The 25,272-nt window shown below is 41.1% G+C and overlaps 1 protein-coding gene across 17 annotated transcripts in view; it reads right to left on the minus strand.

The window, feature by feature from the left end:
- ncor1 (nuclear receptor corepressor 1) overlaps positions 1-25,272 on the minus strand; it is a 270,800-nt gene that overhangs the window by 147,641 nt on the left and 97,887 nt on the right. For all 17 annotated transcript variants that reach the window (XM_059973760.1, XM_059973765.1, XM_059973762.1 and 14 more), the window contains exons 9-12: positions 21,964-22,030; positions 21,093-21,265; positions 4,351-4,441; positions 1,328-1,506 (exon numbers count right to left, since the gene is read on the minus strand). In XM_059973760.1, coding sequence (XP_059829743.1) covers positions 1,328-1,506; positions 4,351-4,441; positions 21,093-21,265; positions 21,964-22,030 — 510 coding nt within the window. The remainder of the gene's footprint in view (positions 1-1,327; positions 1,507-4,350; positions 4,442-21,092; positions 21,266-21,963; positions 22,031-25,272) is intronic.

The following is a 25,272-nucleotide window of genomic DNA, read 5'->3' on the forward strand; positions in this document are numbered from 1 at the left end:
ACTGGTAAGGCAACACCTGGAGCACTGTGTGCAGTTCTGGTCCCCTTACTTGAAGAAAGATATACTGACTTTGGAGGTGGTGCAGAGGAGGTTCACCAGGTTGATTCCAGAGATAAGAGGATTAGACTATGAGGAGAAATTGAGTCACCTGGGACTGTACTTGCTGGAATTCAGAAGAATGAGAGGAGATCTTATAGAAACATAAAATTATGAAAGGGATAGATAAGATAGAGGAAGGAAAGTTGTTTCCATTGGTAGATGAGACTAGAACTAAAGGACATAGCCTTAAGATTCAGGGGAGTAGATTTAGGACAGAGATGAGGAGGAACTGCTTTTCCCAGAGAGTAGTGAATCTGTGGAATTCTCTGCCCACTGAAGTAGTGGAGGCTACATCAATAAATATATTTAAGACAAGGTTGGATAGATTTTTGCATAGCAGGGAAATTAAGGGTTATGGGGAAAAGGTAGGTAGGTGGAGATGAGTCCATAAGCCAGATCAGCCATGATCTTATTGAATGTCGGAACAGGCTCGATGGGTCAGATGGCCTACTCCTCCTATTTCTTATGTTATGATAAGGTGATTAAGATATATGGTGTGTTAACCTTCATTAGTTGGGGGATTGAGCTCAAGTGTTGTGAGGTAACGTTGCAGCACTATAAACCCTGGTTAGATTGTTTTGTTCAGTTTTGGTTACCTCCTTATTGGATGGATGTGGAAGCTTTAGACAGGGAGCCGAGGGGAGTTACCAGGATGATGCCTGCATTGGAGAACGTGTTATGTCTCACATCAATACTGAACTTCACCCACTGCCTATAGGCTCACTTTCAAGAACTCTTCATCTCATGTGCTTGGTATTTATTGCGTATATATTTATTAGTTTTTATTCCCTTTTGTATACTGGTTGTCTGTCTTGGTTTGTACTCAGTGTGAATGTCCCCAAGAAAATTAATTTCAGTATAAATGGAGACATACAAGTACCTTGACAATAAACTTATTTTGAACTTTGAACACGTGTAAGAAAGCCACAAAGTCTTTCCAATGTCACAGTTAAGTTAATTTTAAGGGGGATTTTTATTGAGTTAAAGTGACTCAAACTTCCAGCTCTGTAAATCCTGTTAACTATGGAGATTTCTACCCAAATAACAGAAAACATAGAGCTCTACTCTTGCTTGACTTTTGACTTTATCCTCTTGTATGCAAAGCTCCAGTATTAGCAGACACAGTGCATTTGAGTCTAGACAGAAGCAGATCGGGGGAGAAAAAACACGAGTAAAAAATAAATAAAACTAACATGTTTATTAGTGAATAATGCAATCATTTAATTACTTCTCTTTGAAGATTTCTTTCTCATGGTCAGACCAGACGTTTATAAACTGTCGTTCCTTGTATACCCTCATAGGATCATCCATTACTCCATTCATGTTCAGGAATTTAACCCGGCGCTGTTCCATGTCAAACATCATTGGAGGGATGACAGACAGCTGCCTCATCTGCTTCTCATTGTTCTGCAATGAACAGGGACCACTGGATTTAGTCAAAACTCCAACTTTCTCTTTACTTTTCACATCCTCAAGACAAATAGGATCTAGCTACTCAATCACTGCTGGATTATTGTCCATCTCAGTACATAGGGATGGAGAGCAGCAAACACCTCCCCCCACCGCTCTGCTATTACTTAACAGGATCTGGCAAGAATCTACTACCAAGCTTCTGTCCTATTTCTAAATGACAAAATCACATGCAACAACATATTTGCAGAACTTGTCACTTAACCTCAAAACCATAGGCCATCAGTGAGATCTGTATTCCCTGGCACAAGTTTGGTGTACAGTGTTTTATATTGTTTATTTATTCACTATTGGGATATGGACATTGTGGCTATACAGGCATTTATTTTCAGCTTTAAATTCCCCTGAATTTAGTGGTACAAGAACCACTTTAGAGGATAGTTGCCTGCCTACCACATTGTTGTGGGTTCGGTTTAACCCGTAATCCAGATTAGAAGTGTAACACATTTCTTTTCCTACAGGTCATTAATATCAGATCATAAACAAGAAAAAGTCTGCAGATGCTGGGAATCCAAAGCAACATGCACAAAATGCTGGAAGAACTCTGCAGGCAGCATCAATGGAAATGAATTAACAGTCGATGTTTTGGGCCAAGATCCTTCTTCAGGACTGAAAAGGGGGAAGATGGCAGAATAAAACAATGGGGGAGGGGCAAGAGGATAGCTAGAACATGAACAGTGAAGCCAGGCAGGTGGGAAAGGTAAAGGGCGAGAGAAGATGGAAGGAGGGGACCCAGGGGTAAGTGATAGGCAAGAAAAGGTAAAATGCCATAGAAGAGAAGGGAAGGGCAGGAAATTCTTCTTTTACTGGAAAGAGATATTAATATTATTGCCATCAAGTTGGCAATTACCCAGATGGAATACAAGATATTGCCCCTCCACTGAGAGGATGCCATGGACCAACACGTCAGAATGGTAATCAGAATTAAAATGTTTAGCTAACCCGGAAATTCCACTTTTAGTGGATGGAGCAGATAGTGCTTAGCGAAACAGTCCCCCAATTTACGACGGGTCTCACCAATGCAAAACGGGCCACATTAGGAGCAGCAGAAACAATAGATTTGCAGGTGAAGTGCTGCCTCAGCTGGAAGGACTGTTTGGGGCCCTGAATGGGGGTGAGGGAGGATGCTTTATTTTTAAGCACTCCCAACAGTTTCAATTACACCACACAGAAACTGTTTTCTTAAATCTAGGTATTATTTACCTAAATTTAAATTTCCCAACTGCTGTGGCGGAATCCAAACTCCAGGATACCAGCTTACTAGTAGTGAGGTCCAGATAGTGTTTGTAGGAATTTTGTTTAACCGCTTTCTGGACAATAAACTGGACTGGTCAATGAACACTGAGGCTGTCTACAAGAAGGGTCAAAACAATCTCTATTTCCTGAGGAGACTGAGGTCCTTTAACATCTGTTGGAAGATGCTGAGGATGTTCTACGAGGCTGTGGGGGCCAGTGCTATCATGTTTGCTGTTACGTGCTAGGGCAGCAGGCTGAGGGTAGCAGACACCAACAGAATCAACAAACTCATTCATAAAAACAGTGATGTTGTGGGAGTGGAACTGGACTCTCTGACGGTGGTGTCTGAAAAGAGGATGCTGTCCAAGTTGCATGCCATCTTGGACAATGACTCCCATCCACTCCATAATGTACTGGTTAGGCACAGGAGTACATTCAGTCAGAGGCTCATTCCACTGAGATGTAACACCGAGCGTCATAGGAAATCATTCCTACCTGTGGCCATCAAACTTTACAACTCCTCTCAGAGTGTTAGACACTCTGAGCCAATAGGCTGGTCCTGGACTTAATTTCACTTGGCATGATTAACTTCTTATTATTTAATTATTTATGGTTTTATATTGCTATATTTCTTCACTATTCTTGGTTGGTGCGGCTGTAATGAAACCCAATTTCCCCTTGGGATCAATAAAGTATGTCTGTCTATCTGTCTGTATTCTTCCCAAGCACAATTCAAGCAATCGCTCCAAGATTACAATTGGCCAGGCAGGCAGCATCTATAAGGAGAAGCACTGTCAACATTTTGGGCCGAGACAGGATGAGTCCTGAAGAAGGGTCTTGGCCCGAAATGTCGACAGTGCTTCTCCTTATAGATACTGCCTGCCTGGCCTGCTGTGTTCCACCAGCATTTTGTGTGTTGTTGTTTGAATTTCCAGCATCTGCAGATTTCCTCGTGTTTACTCAAGATTACAATTGCCTGCTTATATCACTTAGTGAAGTTTAGAACAGGGTGAGTGATGAAAATGAATCTTATTAAAAATCCTAAACACACAGTTGAAATAGTACAGTGAAACTCTAGAAATTGAGGCTTCATAAAGCCAGATCTTATCTTTTACTATATGCAAAAGCATCTGCCCTTGTTTTGAATGAACATTCACCGAGGGAAATCAGAGACCTAATAAACCCCACTGAGGTATCAGGATTTTTCTATAAAGTGATTTGATCACTCCTAAAGTGCATCAGAACATGAACGTCAAGTGTCAACTGAGATAGAGAGAACAGAGAAATCTGGGCATTAAATCTAAAGTATCATCTTTAGTATCAAATTCAATGCTCAATTTCAGCATAAAAATTGTTACTAAGCCAAGTGGATGTCAATGACTAAGTTTGGAATCACATCAAAAGCCACAAAGTCACTAGAGTATTCATGTCTCATGCCTCAGCAATGCCATCAATAACCACCCACCTCCAGCAATCCATGAGGTAAATACTGGACAAGGTGAGGTTGTCAACTTGAATAAACAAGAATTGAGATGAATAACTTACCTCCTGTTCAGAAAGTCCATCGATGATCTCAGAAATTTCATGCTCACTCCTGGCTATAGTTGCTGGAAGACCAGCTCCTCTCTGTCCAACCCTGAGGGAAAAAATGAAATTTTTAGTCATTTCAGAAAATGAAAAAAAAACTTGATACAAAAGGATGCTTGAGCAATTTGATGCCGAAGTGTTGTCAGAGTAGCCTTGGCAATTAACTGCAGTGTATTTTGTAGGGGCTAGACATTTCAATTATTACATGCCGGTAATAGATGAAATATATATTTACCATCATAATGGGGTGCTGATAGGGCTATATTCTCTAAACCCTTCATTCACACTGAAGCTGCAGTTCTCTAGCTAAACAGAGAGTGCTATCAAGTGACAAGTCACTTGGCCTCCAACTTGCCCTTGTGATTCTGTGACTGGTTCAGTTCAACTTGTCACTCATGAAGCACCCCCCTTCCCTCTATCCCTTTAGGATGCTAGTAGCAGTGAATTGTGTGTTGGTAACATCACAGAATATCAGTATACGTGATCACACTTATTTGCTGACAAACACTGCCTGGCACTTGCGTGGGTCCTAAAAATTACCTGTCATGGTTGGCTTTAGTATTGAAATGGAACCGAACATCGCTTAATTCCAGTGAACATTCCTACCTGTAACCTATGATGGAAGGAAATCCTTAATAAAGCAGCAGAATGTGACTGTCCCTAGGACAGTGCCTTGAGAAACTTGAACAGTGATCAAGCTTCAACAACCACAACCATTACCTTTGAAAAATCAGAGGAAGGTAACTGTACCAAGGACAGTGCCCGGAGAAACTTGAATGGGAGATTAAGCTCCAACAATCACAACCCATACTTTGATAAAAAACAGTTCAAGCAAAGAGCTACATGACATAACTAGATCACGTATTTCAGGCAACACACACAAAATGTTGGTGGAACGCAGCAGGCCAGGCAGCATCTAAAGGAAGAAGCACTGTTGACGTTTCGGGCTGAGACCCTTCGTCAGGACTAACTGAAAGGAAAGATAGTAAGAGATTTGAAGGTAGGAGGGGGAGGGGAAAATGTGAAATGATAGCAGACGACCGGAGGGGGTGGGGTGGAGCTGAGAGCCAGAAAGGTGATTGGAAAAAGGGATACAGAGCTAGAGAAGGGAAAGGATCATAGGATGGGAGGCCTAGGGAGAAAGAAAGGAGGAGGGGAGCACCAGAGGGAGATGGAGAACAGGCAGAGTGATGGGCAGAGAGAGAAAGGAAAAAAAAGGGAGGGGCGAAAAAAAACAAAAGAAAACTAAATATATCAGGGATGGGGTAAGAAGAGGAGGAGGGTAGCCTTCAACCTGATGGCATGAACATTGACTCCTCTAACTTCTGTTAATGTCCCCTTCTTACCCCATCACTGATATATTTAGGTTTTTTTTTTGTTTTCTCCCCCCCCTCCCCTTTTCCCTAAAGGCCAAAATATGTAAATCAGATGCCTTCAGCTTAATATCTTGTCCTGTAACAATACCAAATAGGGTCGTCAGAGGGATAGGCTTAAAATTGACTTTAAAAATTAAGGAAAAGGTTCGTAAAACTTCCTTCCAGTATTTTTCAAGATTTGGACAAGTCCAAAACATATAAATTAATGAAGCTTATCCATTATTACGTCAGTCACAGTAGGGAGCTATACCTGAATAAAAACGAGATAGCTTATCCTTAGTCATATGGGCTCTATGTACCACCTTAAATTGTACGAGGGAATGACAAGCACATAGCGATGAAGTATAGACCAGTTTAAAAATTTCATTCCAAGTTTCCTTAGATATTGATATCTGTAAATCTTGTTCGCAGAGATTCTTAATTTTGTCTGAAGAAACATTCCTCATTTCCAATAACAAACCATAAATATTAGATATTGAACCATTATGAAAAAATGTCAAACTAAAAATTACGTCTAGTAAGTTCTTATCTGAGTTTATAGGGAATGCACATAATTGAGATCTTAAAAAATCTCTGATTTGTAATATCTAAAAAAGTGAGTTTTGGGTAAACTATATTTAGCTGACGATTGCTCAAATGAAAGAAGGTTTCCACCAACAAACAGATCCCAAAAACATTTAATACCCAACCTGTCCCATTCCTTAAAAACTAAATCAGTCATGGAGAGTTTAAAACAAAAATGAGAATAAATGGGACTTGAAAGGGAAAATCTCAATAAACCAAACTGTTATCTAAATTGTATCCAGGTCCTCAGAGTATGTTTAACTATTAAATTATCAGTTAGTTTACTTACAGATAAGGGAAATGAGGATCCAAGAAGAGAAATAGTAGAAAATTTATTAACAGAGTTAGCTTCTAAAGAAACCCATATTGGACAACCTACACGATTAATATAATATAGGCAAAATGTAAGATATCATATATTAACTGCTCAGTAATAAAACATAAAATTAGGCAAGGCTAAACCTCCAGACTTTTTAGATTTGTGAAGATGAACTTCATTTAAACGAGGACGTTTATTTTTTTGCCATATGAGGATAAAATAGAATCAAGAGAGTCAAAAAAGGTTTTAGGAATAAAAACGGGTAAAGCCTGAAAAAAAATACATAAATTTAGGTAGAATATTCATTTTAATAGAATTATTTTGTCCAAAGATATTGAAAAAGGTGACCAATTTAATACTATCCTTTTTACATGATTCAATAAAGACGTCTTTAAACAGGTGTTTGTAATTCTTAGTAAATGTTACACCCAAATAAGTAAATTGATTCCTTACAGCTTTAAAAGGGAGATTAGTATTAATTGATACCAAATTATTTAAAGGAAATAATTCACTCTTATGTAGGCTCAATTTATATCCTGAAAACTGGCTAAAACGGGAGAGTAAAGAAGTATGCAAGGTAACAAGGTTTCAACATTAGAGATAAACAGCAATATATCATGAGCGTAAAGTGACATTTTGTGAATAATACCTCTCCTTAAAATACCACAGATATCATTAGATTCTCAAAAAGCAATGACAAGGGGTTCTAAAGCCAGATCAAAAAGCAAAGGGCTCAACGGACAGCCTTGTCTAATTCCACGATGAAGTTTAAATGGTTTGGAATTTTGAAATTTAGTAACAACCCAGGCAGAAGGAGATAGATAAAGTAATTTAATCCATTGAATAAAATCTGGTCCAAAATTAAATTTTTCTAAGGTTTTTAAACAAATAATTCCATTAAACCCGATCAAAGGCCTTCTCAGCATCTAAGGAGATCACACATACCGATATCTCCTGGGAAGTAGAGTAAATAACATTTAATACACAGCATATATTAAAATGGGAATGTCGGTTTTTAATAAATCCAGTCTGATCATCAGAAATAATAGAAGATAGATTATTTTCAATCCTACGAGCCAGAACTTTAGAAAGGATTTTAATATCAACATTGAGCAATGAAATTGGTCTATATGAAGAACATTCAGTTGGGTCCTTGTTCTTCTTTAGGATAAGCGAAATAGAGGCTTCATAGAAAGATTGAGGCAAGCTACCCAATTTGAAAGAATCCAAAAAGACTAAGTGTAACTGCGGTATAATTAATAAAGAAAAAGCCATAAAATTCCCCAGAAAATCCATCAGGACTCGGAGCCTTCCCCGAGTGTAATGAACATACAGCCTCAGCAATTTCCTCGTAAGAAATGGGTTGATCCATCTATTTACAATTGTCTGCAGGGAGTGCCGGGATATTTAATTGATCTAGAAAATAATTAATTACAGTATTATCTGTAATCAGAACTATAAAGTTTAGAATAGAATTCTCTAAAGGTATCATTTATTTCAGAGCGATCAGTCGTCCTATCACCATTAGTTTTGCAAATTACTTTAATTTGTCGTTTAACTACAGAAGTTTTTAACTGGTTGGCCAATACTTTGCCTGATTTATCTCTGTGAATGTAAAATTGAGTTTTATCTTTAAGAAGTTGAGTTTCAATTGGATATGTGAACAGAAGATCATATTCAGTTTTAACTTCAACACGTCTTTCATATAAAACAGGATCTGGAGCTAGATTGTTTCAATTGATTGGTTAATTCAATTCTTTCTTTATTAGCTTTATTCTTAACACTCGCAGTATAAGAAATAATTTGTCCTCTAGTATAGGCCTTGAAAGTATCCCATACAGTAAAATTAGGTCTCTTCCTTTTTATTCTCTTCAAAAAAACAAAGTAATATGCCTCTCTATAAATTTTTAAAATTCCTTATCAGATAACAAAGTTGTATTAAAATGCCAAATTCTGTTTGTTTGAGGAAGACCAGGGAGATTTAAAGATAGAAATACAGGAGCATGTTCTGAAACTGCAATCACTTTATATTCACAGGAATGAACTGATGAAATCATTTGACTATCAATAAAAAAAAATTAATCCTGGAATATGTATGATGAACATGGGAAAAACGAGTACCCCCTATCTAAAGGATGTAAGAAACGCCAAATATCAACAATACATTTCAATAAAAAAGATTGAATAAACAAAGTTGATTTATTAAGAGACACTGGTTTAGAAGATGATTGGTCTAAATTTGGGTCTAGCCAGCAGTTAAAATCTCCTCCCATCACCAAAGAATAAAGACTCAGATCTGGTAGAAATGAAAAAAAAACACTCAAAGAATCCTGGATCACCTACATTGGAGGCATACACATTGGCAAATACTATTAATTTATTATCTAGTTTCCCTGAAACTATAACAAAATGTCCATTAGTATCAGACACTACTTTACGTTGGACAAAGGAAAGTGTATTATCTATAAGAGTCGAGACTCCTCTAGATTTGGCCTGAAAAGACAAATGAAAACAAAGTCCATTCCAACAGTTAAAAAAACGTAGACTGTCACATTTGCGTATGTGAGTTTCTTGTAAAAAAAATAGGGACCTTAAATTTCCTAATATAAGCAAAAATATTATTACATTTCACAGGGTGATTTAACCTTTTCACATTAAAACTGAGTAAATTAACAGTTTGGCTCATTTTTAGAATAATTTAAAGGAAGGTTAAAATGCAAGTTAAAACCAATCCATAAAACTTGAGAAATGGTAACCAAGCAACAAGTTGGCTAAAAAAAAATTTGAAAACAGCTTCTAAGAAAAACAAACATCCCCCCACCCACCTCCCAAAGAAAGAAAACCGACCAATAGAAAGCCGGCATCTACAACTACGGAAAACCCCCCAAGAACCTTGGTTCTCGCTCCAATTAGTTTCAGGTTGTTTATATTCCAACCTAGACTAAACAATATCCAAACAAGAAATTCAATTCTTGTATATCAAAATTACAGTATTAAAAAAATTACAAAAGGAAATTAGTTACAAAGGTTTACCAAAAGTAAAAGATACCATTATTCATACAGAAAGACATTACACATATAATCTTATATCTTCATGAAAAAGCAGGCTAAGCAGTTAGCTTTCAAATTAAAAAAAATCTTTATGCTTCAACATTCAAATGAAAACTTTCGAAGGGTCCATCTTCAATGAGACTCTCAGTCAAACTTGGTAGCCAAGGGACGGGTTAAACCTTGATAGAAAAATTCCAACAAAGCTTGTTTAAACTTAGCACATTCCTGCATACCTCAAGCAAACAGTCTTCAAGAATCTTAATAATCCACCCTATAATGAATCATGCTTCGACGCAATTTGCAAATTAAAAGTTTCTGATTTAATCTTGTGTTTTCATGTGAGGACAAACTAAGCAGCTAGCCTTCAGATTTTAAAAAGCTTTGTGCTTCAGCAGTCAAATGAAACCATTCAAAAGTTCCGTTTTTAAGTGTGCTTCTGAGACGAGATGGATAGCGAAGGAAGGGTTTAAAACCTTTGTTAAAAAAACTTGGACATAACTTCTTTGAACTTCCTATGTTCCTGCATAACCTCAGGCAGGTAATCTTCAACAATTCTAATCTTGCTGCCAGGATAATCAATCATGCCTCTTCGACAAGACTCACAGATTAACAGTTCCTTTGTTTTAAATTCATGAAAACAAATTAGTACGGATCTTGGTCTATCTCTGTTAGGAGATCTAAACACGGGGGAACTGTGAGCTTAATTAATCATAGGAAAAGATACCAAAATTTCTGGAAATAATTCTTGCAGAAAGTTTGCAAAGAATTCCAAAGGATGATTACCTTCAGTTAATTCTTCGAGACCCAGAACCCATGGGTTGTTCCTTCTAGTTCTATTTTCTGCTGATAATCTTTTGTCTTAACTTTTCATTCGACTTCAATTGCTTTTCACAAAGCTTTTGCAGTTTATTCACTTCCGTTTCCAGAGATGACAACATTGCTTCATTAAATTTTTTATGTCTATCATGTTCATTAAGAGTTTGCTGAATATAATCCAATTTACCATCTATTTGTTTAAATTCAGAGCTGAATTGTTGAAACTTCTCAGAGGCTTCTCGTGTATGACTTTGCAAGTCCATAATAGAACCCAAAGAAGCAAGAGGATCATCCTTTAGTACCTCTGCCACCCCTTGATGTAGCCATAATGAAAAAATATCACACTTAAAAAGAAGGTTTCAAGATAGGTTGGAAATAGTAAGATAATTAGAGTTGGAGCAACGGGAGCCATCAGCCACTACCAGGAAATCTCCACTACGCTTTTAAATCATGCTAATACCCCTGCCTCAACTGCTATCTCGGTTAGCTGATTCTGAATACACACCACTCATTGCATGAAAAAGATGCCCCTGATGTTGTTTACAAATCTCTCAGCTCTGATTTTAAACCTATGCCCTCGTGTTGTAGCATCCTCTCCTTGGGGAAAAAAAATGGTGCGTTTTTTTGTCTACACTCCTTATGATCTTAAAACTCTTCCATCAGATTGTCCTTTAATCTCATACAGTGAATAAAATCTTTTAATACAATCGCTCATTGTAACTACAGAAAATGATCTTGGCGATTGTAGGGATGACTTACTGCGGACTAAAAAGCTTGAGCATGTAGATGTTAAGAAAGAGGATGTGCTGGAGCTTTTGGAAAGCATCAAGTTGGATAAGTCACTGGGACTTGACGAGATGTACCCCAGGCTACTGTGAGAGGCGAGGGAGGAGATTGCTGAGCCTCTGGCGATGATCTTTGCATCATCAATGGGGACAAGAGAGGTTCCAGAGAATTGGAGGGTTGTGAATGTTGTTCCATTATTCAAGAAAGGGAGTAGAGATAACACAGGAAATTATAACCTAGTGAGCCTTACTTCAGTGGTTGGTAAGTTGATGGAGAAGATCCTGTGAGGCAGGATTTATGAACTTTTGGAGAGGCATAGTATGATGATGAATAGTCAGCATGGCTTTGTGAAAGGTAGGTCATGCCTTACCAGCCTGATTCAATTTTTTGAGGATGTGACTAAACACATTTATGATGGTAGAGCAGTAGATGTAGTGTATATGGATTTCAGCAAGGCATTTGACAAGGTACCCCATGCAAGGCTTATTGAGAAAATAAGGAAGCATGGGATCAAAGGGGACGTTGCTTTGTGGATCCAGAACTGGCTTGCCTACAGAAGTCAAAGAGACATATTCTGCATGGAGGTCGGTCACCAGTGGTGTTCCTCAGGGAACTGTTCTGGGGCCCCAACTTTTTGTGATTTTTATAAATGATCTGGATGAGGAAGTGGAGGGATGGGCTAGTAAATTTGCTGATGACACTAAGTTTGGGGGTGTTGTGGATAGAGTTGTTGGAAAAAAGAGAGAGAGACATACCGCTTCTTCCTCTTCCAACGATTCTGAGTGAGGCACAGAGAGATCTGTATTTACTGACAATTAGCTTTATTGTTCAAACTAACAAGTATGTGAATTCATATACTAAATACCTTGTGCGCACACCTGCTAAGTATCCCTGACTCTCCTAGATAGTCAAAGAATAGCAAAGATATTACCCGGGCGAAGGAATTTATGCTGATCAGGCGTTCCTTGTGGTCCTGATTCACTCTCCACGTGCTTCACACAGGGTTCTTCCCGCTTGTATCTGCGATGGCTATTCTTCAAAGTTACCGCCACCAGCACCCACAAAGCATCCACTTTTATATCCATTTCTTATCAATTCAAATGTCGCATTCCCATGTCACTGGACGCAGGTCAGGTGTCTGGCCTTTAACACCTGGTCATTGGCTCCAGTCCAAGCCAGCATCCACCTATTGTCCTCTTCCCATTAAGGGACAGTTGAGGACTCATGGCTCTTTGTTCTCAGTCAGCAATGAGCTCGAATCACCTCAGGCATTCACAATCCTGCATGTTATAGCCAACTGAAGAACACCTCACAAATAACTCCTTATTTGGAAATGACCTCCAGTCCAGCAGATTACCTGAAGAGTCTTTGTGCCTTCTTTAAAACACTAATCAAGCCCAGCATGTCAAGCTCACAAAATGAAGAAGAGTGTCTTCACAAAATGGCAGCCTCCATCCCCTAAGCACACGGCAAGAACAAAGACTGCTTCCACTGTCCTTGATTCATTTGAATTCACTGATTTGAAGATTGTCATTCTTTCTGGCCAACAGCGTGGAGGGTTGTCAGAGCGGGACATTGATAGGATGCAAAACTGGGCTGAGAAGTGGCAGATGAGTTCAACCCAGATAAGTGTGAGGTGGTTCATTTTGGTAGGTCAAATATGATGGCAGAACATAGTATTAATGGTAAGACTCTTGACAGTGTGGAGGATCAGAGGGATCTTGGGGTCCAAGTCCATAGGACGCTCAAAGCAGCTGCGCAGGTTGACTCTGTGGTTAAGGCGGCATGCGATGCATTGGCCTTCATCAGTCGTGGGATTGAGTTTAGGAGCCAAGAGGTAATGTTGCAGCTATATAGGACCCTCGTCAGATCCCAAATGCAGTACTGTGCTCAGTTCTGGTCCCCTTACTACTAGAAGGATGTAGAAACCATAGAAAGGGTGCAGTGGAGATTTACAAGGATGTTGCCTGGATTGGGGAGCATGCCTTATGAAATAGGTTGAGTGAACTTGGCCTTTTAACAATCACAGCACGGAAACAGGCCATCTTAGCCCTCCTAGTCCGTGCCGAACCCTTAATCTCACCTAGTCCCACCTACCCGCACTCAGCCCATAACCCTCCACTCCTTTCCTGTCCATATACCTATCCAATTTTACCTTAAATGACACAACTGAACTAGCCTCTACTACTTCTACAGGAAGCTCATTCCACACAGACAGGGAGCTCATTCCACACATTTGCCTCGGAGCGACAGAGGATAAGAGGTGACCTGATAGAAGTGTATAAGATGATGAGAGGCATTGATCATGTGGATAGTCAGAGGCTTTTTTCCAGGGCTGAAATGGCTAGCATGAGAGGGCACAGTTTTAAGGTGCTTGGAAGTAGGTTCAGAGGAGATGTCAGGGTTAAGTGTTTTTTTCTTTTTTTATGCAGAGAGTGGTGAGTGTGTGGAAAGGGCTGCTGGCGACGGTGGTGCAGGCGGATATGATAGGGCCTTTTGAGAGACTCCTGGACAGGTACATGGAGCTCAGAAAATTAGAGGGCTAAGGGTAACCATAGGTAATTTCTAAGGTAAGAACATGTCCGGTACCACTTTGTGGGCCAAAGGGCCTGTATTGTGCTGTAGGTTTTCTATGTTTTTAACTTAACAAGCCAGGCAGCATCAATGGAGAAAAGTACAGTCAACATTTCAGGGCCAAAACCCTTCAGCAGGATTGGAGAAAAAAAATGCTGAGCAGATTTAAAAGGTGGGGGGGGGGGGGGGAAGAGGGGATAAACACCAGGAGATGGGTGAAACCTGATGGGGGTGGGATAAGTAAAGAGCTGGAATGTTGATTGGTGAAAGACAGAAGGTTATGGAAGAAAGAAAAAGGTGGAGGATCACCATAGGGAGGCGATAGACGGGCAAGGAAATAAGGTGAGAGCAGGAAGAGAAGATAGGAAATGGTGGGGGGGGGGGGGGGGAAGAATACCTAAAGTTTAAGAAATCGATTATCATGCCATCAGGTTGGAGACTACCCTAACGGAATATAAGGTGGTGTTCCTCCAACCTAAGTGTGGCCTCATCACAACAGTGGAGGAGGCCATAGGTGGACATAACGAAATGGGAATCGGAAGTGCAATTAAAATGGGTGGCCACTGGGAGATCACGCTTGTTCTGGCAGATGGAGCGTAGATGCTCAGCTAAGTTGTCCCAATCTGTGTTGGGTTTTACCCATATACAGGAAGCCATACTATGAGCATCAAACACAGTAAAAGATCCTAACAGCCTCATCTGGAAGGGCCCTGTGAAGGAAGTGTGAATGTTTAGGACTGTGAGGGAGGTGGTGTAGGGGCAGGTCCACTTGCAAGGATAAGGGGCAGGAGAGAGATCAGTGGAGAGGGATGACAATAGTAACAAACAAAACCAATGAATGACTGCCCAACTAAAACATTCAACCGGAGTGAAGACGGCAAAAAATTGTGCAAATACAAAAAGAAACAACAATATAAATAATTAAGCAATAAATGTGGAGAACATGAGATGCAGTCCTTGAAAATGAGTCCATAGCTTGTGGGAACATTTCAAAGATGAGGCAAGTGAAGTTACCTCCTTTTGTTCAAGAGTCTGAGGGCCAAGGGGCAATAACTATTCCTGAACCTAGTGATGCAATTCCTGGGTGGTGGGGGCCCATAATGATGGATACTGCTTTCCTGCAACAGTGTTTCACTAAGATGTGCTCATTTACCTTAGATGTGCTCACTGTTCTCCACTACACAATCAAGATTTGAACAGCTCAGACTCAGCAGAAAGCAGCTGATTGGGCAATTGAGGTCAGGTGACCAAGCAACTTGAAAGCTCAAACAAATAAATAGAGGGGTAGCTCAAGCAGAGCAGCCTGTGGAAAGCGGCCAGTGAGTGAGTGGGCCGGTGAAGGAGTGGAGATTTGAGGCTTTGACTCGAGAGGCTTCAACGAGAAGAGGCGGAGGATGAGTTTGTTCCCAGTTAGTCTTTGCAATGCCTCCTGAGATGGTGATGTGCCTCTCCTGTGAGATGTGGCAGTCTTGGGGGAACTCCCCTCTCCCGCAGAGTCACATCTGCCAGAAGTGCATGCGGGTGGGCGATCTGGAAGACCGTGTCAGGAATCGGGAGCAGCAGCTGGATGACCTTCAACTCATAAGGGAGAATGAGGCAGTCATAGATGAGAGGTACAGGGAGGCAGTCACACCTAGGCTGCAGGAAGCAGGTCGATAGGTGACAGTCCGAGGGGGAAAAGTGAAGGAGAGTAAACAGGTGGTGCAGAGAACACCTGTAGCCATTCCCCTGAATAATAAGTTTACTGTTCGGGATGCTGTTGGCGAGGATGACCTACCAGGTGTGAGCCACGGTGGCAGGGCCTCTGGCACTGAGTCTGACCCTGTGGTGCAGAAGGATGGGACGGAGAAGAGGAGAGCTGTCGTCATTGGAGACTCTATAGTCAGGGGAGCAGACAGGAGATTTTGAGGACGTGAGAAGGACACCAGCATGGTTTGTTGCCTCCCGGGTGCCAGGGTCCGGGATGTCTCTGACCAGGTGCATGACATACCGTTACAAGAAGGAAAGCAACCGGAAGTCGTGATACATGTTGGGACCAACGACATAGGCAGGACGAGGGATGAGGTCCTGAAGTGTGAGTTTCGGGAACTAGGCAGAAGGCTGAAGAACAGCACCTCAAGGGTGGCATTCTCAGGATTGCTGCCTGTACTATGTGATAGTGATGGTAAGAATTGGAGGAGATGGCAGTTGAATGCGTGGCCGAGGAGTTAGTGCAGGGCGTAGGGTTTTAGATTTTTGGATCATTGGGATCTCTTCCAGGGAAGGTGGGACCTGTACAGATTGGATGGGTTGCACCTGAACTCGAGGGGGAGCAATATCCTTGCAGGTAGGTTTGCTAGCATGGTTCAGGAGGGTTTAAACTAATTTGCAAGAGGGATGGGACACAGAGCAATAGAGCAGTGAAAGAAGTGCATGGAGTAAAGCCAGATGTAACATATAGAGAGGCTTTGATGAAAAAGAAGCAGAATAAAGGGTGTAAAGTTAGTAAGGTAGAAGGGCTAAAGTGTGTGTTCTTAAATGCAAGAAGCATCAGGAACAAAGGTGATGAACTGAGAGCTTGGATACATACATGGTATTATGATGTAGTGGCCATTACAGAGACTTGGCTGGCACCAGGGCAGGAATGGATTCTTAATATTCCTGGATTTCAATGCTTTAAAAGGGATAGAGAGGGGGGAAAAGGGGAGGAGGGGTGGCATTACTAATCAGGGAAACTATTACAGCTGCAGAAAGGGTGGATAATGTAGCAGGATCCTCTTTTGAGTCAGTATGGGTGGAAGTCAGGAACAGGAAGGGAGCAGTTACTCTACCGGGGGTATTCTATAGGCCCCCTGGTAGCAGCAGAGATACCGAGGAGCAGATTGGGAGGCAGAATTTGGAAAGGTGCAAAAATAACAGGGTTGTTATCATGGGTGACTTTAACTTCCCTAACATTGATTGCACCATCTAAACCCTTGGAACTAAACAAGTGCCAGAGTTTGTTAAGTGTGTCCAGGATGGATTCCTGTCACAGTATGTTGACAGGCCGACTAGGGGGAATGCCATACTAGATCTAGTATTAGGTAATGAACTGGGTCAGGTCACAGATCTGTCAGTGGGTGAGCATCTGGGGGACAGTGATCACCGCTCCCTGATCTTGAGCATTATCATGGAAAAGGACAGAATCAGAGAGGACAGGAATATTTTTGATTGGGGAAGGGCAAATTATGAGGCTGTAAGGCTGGAACTTGCGGGTGTGAACTGGGATGATGCTTTTGCAGGGAAATGTACTATGGACATGTGGTTGATGTTTAAGGATCTTTTGCAGGATGTTAGGGATAAATTTGTCCCGGTGAGGAAGATAAGGAATGGTAGGATGAAGGAACCATGGGTGACAAGTGAAGTGGAAAATCTAGTCAGGTGGAAGAAGGCAGCATACATGAGGTTTAAGAAGCAAGGATCAGATGGCTCTATTGAGGAATATAAGGTAGCAAGAAAGGAGCTTAAGAAGGGGCTGAGAAGAGCAAGAAGGGGGCATGAGAAGGCCTTGGCGAGTAGGGTAAAGGAAAACCCCAAGGCATTCTTCAATTATGTGAAGAACAAAAGGATGACAGGAATAAAGGTAGGACCGATTAGAGATATAAGTGGGAAGATGTGCCTGGAGGCTGTGGAAGTGAATGAGGTCCTCAATGAATACTTCTCTTCTGTATTCACCAATGACAGGGAACTTGATGACGGTGAGGACAATATGAGTGAGGTTGATGTTCTGGAGCATGTTGATATTAAGGGAGAGGAGGTGTTGGAGTTGTTAAAATATGTTAGGACGGATAAGTCCCCGGGGCCTGATGGAATATTCCCCAGGCTGCTTCACGAGGCAAGGGAAGAGATTGCTGAGCCTCTGGCTAGGATCTTTATGTCCTCGTTGTCCACGGGAATGGTACCAGAGGATTGGAGGGAGGCGAATGTTGTCCCCTTGTTCAAAAAAGGTAGTAGGGATAGTCCGGGTAATTATAGACCAGTGAGCCTTATGTCTGAGGTGGGAAAGCTGTTGGAAAAGATTCTTAGAGATAGGATCTATGGGTATTTAGAGAATCATGGTCTGATCAGGGACAGTCAGCATGGCTTTGTGAAGGGCAGATCGTGTCTAACAAGCCTGATAGAGTTCTTTGAGGAGGTGACCAGGCATATAGATGAGGGTAGTGTAGTGGATATGATCTACATGGATTTTAGTAAGGCATTTGACAAGGTTCCACACGGTAGGCTTAATCAGAAAGTCAGAAGGCATGGGATCCAGGGAAGTTTGGCCAGATGGATTCAGAATTGGCTTGCCTGCAGAAAGTAGAGGGTCGTGGTGGAGGGAGTACATTCAGATTGGAGGGTTGTGACTAGTGGTGTCCCACAAGGATCTGTTCTGGGACCTCTACTTTTTGTGATTTTTATTAACGACCTGGATGTGGTGGCAGAAGGCTGGGCTGGCAAGTTTGCAGATGACACAAAGGTTGGTGGCGTTGTAGATAGTGTAGGGGATTGTCGAAGATTGCTGAGAGACATTGATAGGATGCAGAAGTGGGCTGAGCAGTGGCAGATGGAGTTCGACCCAGAGAAGTGTGAGGTGGTACACTTTGGAAGGACAAACTCCAAGGCAGAGTACAACGTAACTGGCAGGATAATTGGTAGTGTGGAGGAGCAGAGGGATCTGGGGGTACATGTCCACAGATCCCTGAAAGTTGCCTCACAGTTAGATAGGGTAGTTAAGGAAGATTATGGGGTGTTAGCTTTCATAAGTCAAGGGATAGAGTTTAAGAGACGCGATATAATGATGCAGCTCTAGAAAACTCTGGTTACGCCACACTTGGGAGTACTGTGTCCAGTTCTGGTGGCCTCACTATAGGAAGGATGTGGAAGCACTGGGAAGGATACAGAGGAGATTTACCAGGATGCTGCTTGGTTTAGAGAGTATGCATTATGATCAGAGATTAACTGAGCTAGGGCTTTGCTCTTTGGAGAGAAGGAGGATAAGAGGAGACATGAGAGAGGTGTACAAGATATTAAGAGGAATAGACAGAGTGTACATCCAGTGCCTCTTCCCCAGGGCAACACTGCTCAGTACAAGAGGACATGGCTTTAAGAGGAGGGAAGTTCAAGGGGGATATTAGAGGAAGGTTTTTCACTCAGAGAGTGGTTGGTGCGTGGAATGCACTGCTTGAGTCAGTGGTGGAGGCAGACACACTAGTGAAGTTTACGAGACTACTAGGTAGGTATATGGAGGAATTTAAGGTGGGGGGTTATATGTGAGGCAGGGTTTGAGGGTCAGCACAACATTGTGGGCCGAAGGGTCTGTAATGTGCTGTACTATTCTATGTTCTATTTTCTACACATTTGTAGAAGTTTGTCAAGAATTTTAGATGTCATGCTAAATCTCACAACTCCAAAGGAAGCAGAGGTGCTGCAGTGCTTTCTTCATAATTGCACCTCTTCCTGGACCGATCCTCTGATGAGGTGTGGCTCATGGACCTCTGGTTTTCTTCTCCTGATGTCTATAATCAGTTCCTTGGTCTTGAATGAGAAGTTTTTATTATGGCACCAGTCAGCCAAATTTTCAATCTCCCTCTTGTATGCTGATTCATCACCACCTTTGATTCAGGGCACAACAGTGGCGTCATCAGCAAACAAATATGGCATTGGAGCTGTGCTTAGTCACACAGTCATAAGTGTAAAGTGAGTAGAGCAGTGGTCTAAGTACACAGCCTTGTGGTGGCACCTGTGCGAATGGAGATCATGGAAATGTTGTTGCCAATCCGAGATGACTAGGTTCTACAAGTGAGCAAATCCAGGATCCAAAAGCACAATGAGGTATTGAGGCCAAGGTTATGGAGCTTATTGATTAACTTTGAGGGGATGGTGGTATTGTATGCTGAGCTGTAGCTGATAACGAGCATATTGATGTATGCATCTTTGCTGTCCAGATATACCAGAGTTGAGTGATGAGCCAATGAGTGGCATTTGCAGTGGACCTGTTTGCTCCGGTTGGCAAATTGGAATGGAGCTACGTCACTTCTGAGGCAGGAGTTGATAGATTTTAATCACCAATCTCTCAAAGCACATCATCACTATGAATGCTCTCGGGTCTTCAATTTTTTTTTCAGAGACTGTACACTTGCCAGCAGAATAGTTGGGAGTAGAATTCAATTGTACCTGTAGACCAGTGTGGTGGCCCCACTTCCATTTTCTTAAAAGGAAATGAACTGCACTTCACCCCAAGTCTAGCATCCAAGGCTTGTCAATTTTGAGTATCAATAGAATTTTTAAATATCTTAAAACTATGTTGCTTACTGAAGTACCCATGGCTGTGATTGGATTACAGCAGTAATAGTCCTAAATGGAAATATCTAATGATTCCCATCTGATTTGCAAGCAAAAAATCACCCACCGCTATGTGAAAAGAATTTGCCCAACACGTCTCCCTTGAACATCCCTTCTCACTGTAAATGCATGCCCTCTAGCAAAAGCATAAATTTCTATTAAGTCTCCACTTGGTGTCTGCTGCACCAGAGAAAACAAACCACATCTAGCCAACTTCTCCTTATAGCTCATGCCCTCTAATCCAGGCACCATCCTGGTAAACCTCTTCTGCATCTCTCCAAAGCCTCGGCATTCTTCCTATAATGGGGAAAGCAATGTAGTGGAGTGGCAAAAAAGAATTAAGGAAATTTAGAGTTAAATAGATTGTTAAAACTAGTAGACACAAACTTAGGGCAACGCATAAGGAGTAAGCGATTTGGGGAGGATATAAAGGGGATATTATTCATCCAGACGGTACCTAGACCAAAGTTGTCTACAACAGCAGAATCACTGATAGTATTTAAAAAGCGTCTGGATAAACACTTGAATCACATGGGGCAAAGAAGGTGGACCAAATGCTGGAATATGGGATCAATACAGATGGGTGTCCACTGATCAGCTTGGATATGGTAGGTCCAATGGCCTGTTTCCGACCTGTATGAATTCAGTTCAGCAAAATATTTGACAGATTTACCACAGTGCAATGTAGGCAACAGTACCTGATATACTCTTAGGCAACAAATAGGCACTTAAATGGCTTCAGCATCAAAGCAGTTACACTGGAAGACTTTTGTCCATTGTTTTGTAATTGGTTTAAGGATAGGCGAAAGACCAAGAGGGAGTATTATTCTGATTTTTCCTTTTGCAAGAGGAGTTGAAGTAATGGTCATTACCTTTGAAAACGCTCCTGCTGCTCCCGCTGCTTGCGAATTTCTGGAAATTGCTTCTCATAATATTCCCTGGTCTTACTCTCCTTTGCCTTCCTCCGAGGGTTATTTTCTATCCTTTCCACCTTTTTTTCCCAAACCTCCATGAGCTGGTCATAGCGCTGACAGATCTTTTGTTCCTGTAAAGCATTCAGCATACTAGGAGAATTAAGCAAAACTTGATGTGCATCAACTATGCTCCTAAAAAGGAAGATGGGCTGAAAGCTAAACGTGGGCTCACGTATCAATGTTCCTGTGTGAAAGTAGGTAGAGTCATTCCCCAAGAGACTGACCACGCAAGGACAAAAATATGACCAATAGCTCAATGTAAATTTACAATTAAGCCACTGAACATAACAGAAAGCAAATACTAAGATACTGAATTGTAACTGATTAGGGTTTGGTAATATTTTGAGGCCAAGTTGCCATGGTGCACAGGAGGCACCTTTCCCATCATCTCTGGGGAGAAAACTTTCCAGGATTGTAAATACTGCAATGAATTCAAACACCTCAATTATGCAACCGAGTGGTTACACTGACACTGCTGTTGTGTCAGTTCAATCTCAATTACCTTGTAAACAATATTAAACACATGGCTATGCCAATAATTTGAGAGGGAGGTGGATTATCACTTCTGCGCATACAGCCACATAAACTAACTTATTCCAAACCTCCTCCTCCTACTGCTGCTTCAGGTTCCAAACTTTACATCTGACCTTTAAATTTTCTTCATTATGTCACCATTTACATTTAAACTTATACATTTTTCATAGTAGAATGTACCACTTACAAGCATGATTTACATTTAAATTTGAACAGTTTTTGTAGTAGAACATACCCTCTGTTTACGAGCATGATTTCTCCGCTTGAAAAAGAGGATCAGTTTTTTCCTCATTACTTGGTTCCTACAATATAAACAATACACAAGATGAAAGCGGAAGAGTGAAAGAGGAGTAGTGAATGCTTTTAAGTGGCTGGGCTTCTAAAACCTTTTGTGAGGATGGGTGGGGAGGGGGACAAAAGGGATATTTGGACAGTACAAGGCAAATAGATTGCCTTAGGTATTCCACACTTCTGTTGTTGCAGATTTTTTTTTGCATTTATCACTGAGGAAAAATAATAAAACGAAGTACAAGAAATTGAACAAAGAATCTGCCTTCCAGAACATGCTTGACTCTTTCTATATCATAGGAAGTTTCTTTCCTGTTCAGAATGCATTTTGCATCACAATTAACATTTCTACAATTGCTGCTAGCCAAGTTAACAATGGACAGTATCAACTTAAATCAGAGACATCACCTTAAACCTGCCCAGGTCAGTGACCTGGTCCTTCTGCCCTCATTGCTCTTAGATTATCTTCCTCAATGTATACTTTACCTTCTTCCTTGCCCAATATATCCCTCCTTTCTTTCCCCCCAGTCACCAGATAGCTACAGACCTAGCCACATTCCTGAACCCAGAGTCCAGCTCTGGTTCATCTGTCCCACTCCATCTGCACACAGACCCCATGAATCTGACCACCAGCTCACCCACATTTCCCACCCTCAGTTCCAGCCACATCTGTGTGTACATGTTAAAGATCAAGACTCAAGCCAAGCACAAAGTTAATCCTCCAGTAGGCAACAGCAATACCTGCTTTCCTGTATAATTCTGAAATCTGTACTACCTACAATACACATCTGAAAGAACAGGAAAAGATGGTGTATCCAAAAATTCTTTTCAGCTCTTCCCATTTTCCCTCTTATTGCTGGAAAATGAAAATGGCACAAATACTTGGCTGGTCAGTCAGAAAAAAGAAAGAGCTAACATTTTCAATTTCAGAACCAAGAAACCACATCAGAATGGGGAAGGAGAAAACAAAATATGGGTAGCAGAAAAGGTGGGGAAGGGAATGGACAGAACAAAGGGAAGATTGCTTCATACATTCCATACACTAGCTTGTTTTATCCCTCTCCTCTCTGATGAAGGATCCTGGTCCCAAAATGTCAACTTTCTTTTCAAAGAACTTGCCTGACCTGTAAAGTGTTTCCAGCATTTTCTAATTTTACTTCTGCTATTTTCATGAGTGAAATAAGGTTATAGAGAAATTACATCCAATAATCTCTCTTCTATTCTGAAGCTAACAGAAAGTCCAGCAATGACCTCAACCAGTGGTCATTATGATGCTCCTTTTCCTAATGCTCAAAATCCATGAATTAAAAATGAATATGGGATAGAGTCCAACACAATATGAATACAAGTCTGCTTTTACAATTCCTTGCCTCCTACAAAATGCTTATTAAGTTTGCAGATAACACAAATATTAGTGAACTCCTTGACAGGGAACAAGGTGATGCAATGCTAAACTGGTGTTCCTATGATCCTTACCATTTATTCTATATATCCCATCAGATTTGACTTCTCAAGTTTCATTACAACATTGTCCATATTAAATTCTATCACCACTGTGCCCAGTATTTCAGCTGATCTGTATCCCAGAGTACAACCAGTATAGCAGATAAATTTAATGCTTTGAATAACATGAAGATTTATGATGTTGTGCAGTCACTGAGACTGACAACTCAGTATCCAAGGGATACAATTTTCAGGTAAAACAGGAGATAGTTAAATGGGATAATGTATTGCACCGTTAGTCAAAAGGTGCATTACTTCATTATTGAGAGAAGATATCTACAAGGCTTCTCGAATGATGCTATATGTTAATGATTAAAAACAAAATGGGTGTCATCACAGACCTTCCTAGACTTGGCAGGAAATGGATGAACAGATATGTTGGCAGATATCAGTGAGGCACAGTAAAAGTGGAGTTATACTGGGGAATTCAAATGTCTTGAATATTAACTGGTTGGCTCCATTGTGAGTAAGGTCTCCTCACCAACAAGGACACGTACATGAGGTGACGTCTCAGGAATGTGACATCCATCATTAGGGACTGCCCTCCATCTGGGGAATGCCCTCTTATCAATCAGGCAGGAAGTACAAGAGCCTGAAGACCCAGAGTTCAAAGTTCAACAACAGCTTCTCCTCCACTGCTGCCAGGTTCCTGAACTGACTGTAAAACCTTCACACTACCTCGGACTAAATCATTTTTTCTATCTCAGTTATTTTGCAGATGTGTATGTATAATTTACAGTATATTAATAGTTTATGTTGACTTAAAAGTTTGTGCTCGTGTAGTAACAATATACTGGGCTGCTCCAAAAAAATCTTAATTTTCATGGTATTTATGCTATGGTATGGTGACAATAGTGATCTTGAACTTGAACGCTGGGTTGTCTTTGGATTAAAAAGAGTCAGTAAAATTTCTGAGGTGTCTTGGAGAGCTTTTTGATATACTGTGTAAATCAACCAATGGGGAAGAATCATTCCTTAGCTTTCTTGGGAAATGTTGTTCGTCTAGTAGAGCGGGTAGCAGTGTGTAGACAGACCAACAGGGGAAGAAGCATTACTGGGTCTTCTAGGGAATGTTGTTTATCTAGTAGAATGAGTATCTGGGAACATTTTTGGAGATAGTGGCCATATTTCTGTATTTTAAAATGGTTATGGAAAAGGCTAATTGGGTAGAAACATAGAAAATAGGTGCAGGAGTAGGCCATTCAGCCCTTCGAGCCTGCACCGCCATTCAGTATGATCATGGCTGATCATCCAACTCAGAACCCTGTACTTTCTTTTTCTTCATACCCCCGATCCCTTTAGCCACAAGGGCCATATCTAACTTCCTCTTAAATATAGCCAATGAACCGACCTCAACTGTTTCCTGTGGCAGAGAATTCCACAGATTCACCACTCTCTGTGTGAAGAAGTTTTTCCTCACCTCAGTCCTAAAAGGCTTTCCTTTTATCCTTAAACTGTGACCCTTTGTTCTGGACTTCCCCAACATCGGAAACAATCTTCCTGCATCTAGCCTGTCCAATCCCTTTAGAATTTTATATGTTTCAATAAGATCCCCCCTCAGTCTTCTAAATTCCAGTGAGTATAAGCCTAGTCGATCCAGTCTTTCTTCATATGAAAGTCCTGCCATCCCAGGGATCAATCTGGTGAACCTTCTCTGTACTCCCTCTATGGCAAGAATGTCTTTCCTCAGATTAGGGGACCAAAACTGCACACAATATTCTAGATGCGGTCTCACCAGGCCTTGTACAACTGC

Source organism: Hypanus sabinus, chromosome 6 (genome assembly GCF_030144855.1).
Source record: "Hypanus sabinus isolate sHypSab1 chromosome 6, sHypSab1.hap1, whole genome shotgun sequence".
NCBI lineage: Eukaryota > Metazoa > Chordata > Chondrichthyes > Myliobatiformes > Dasyatidae > Hypanus > Hypanus sabinus.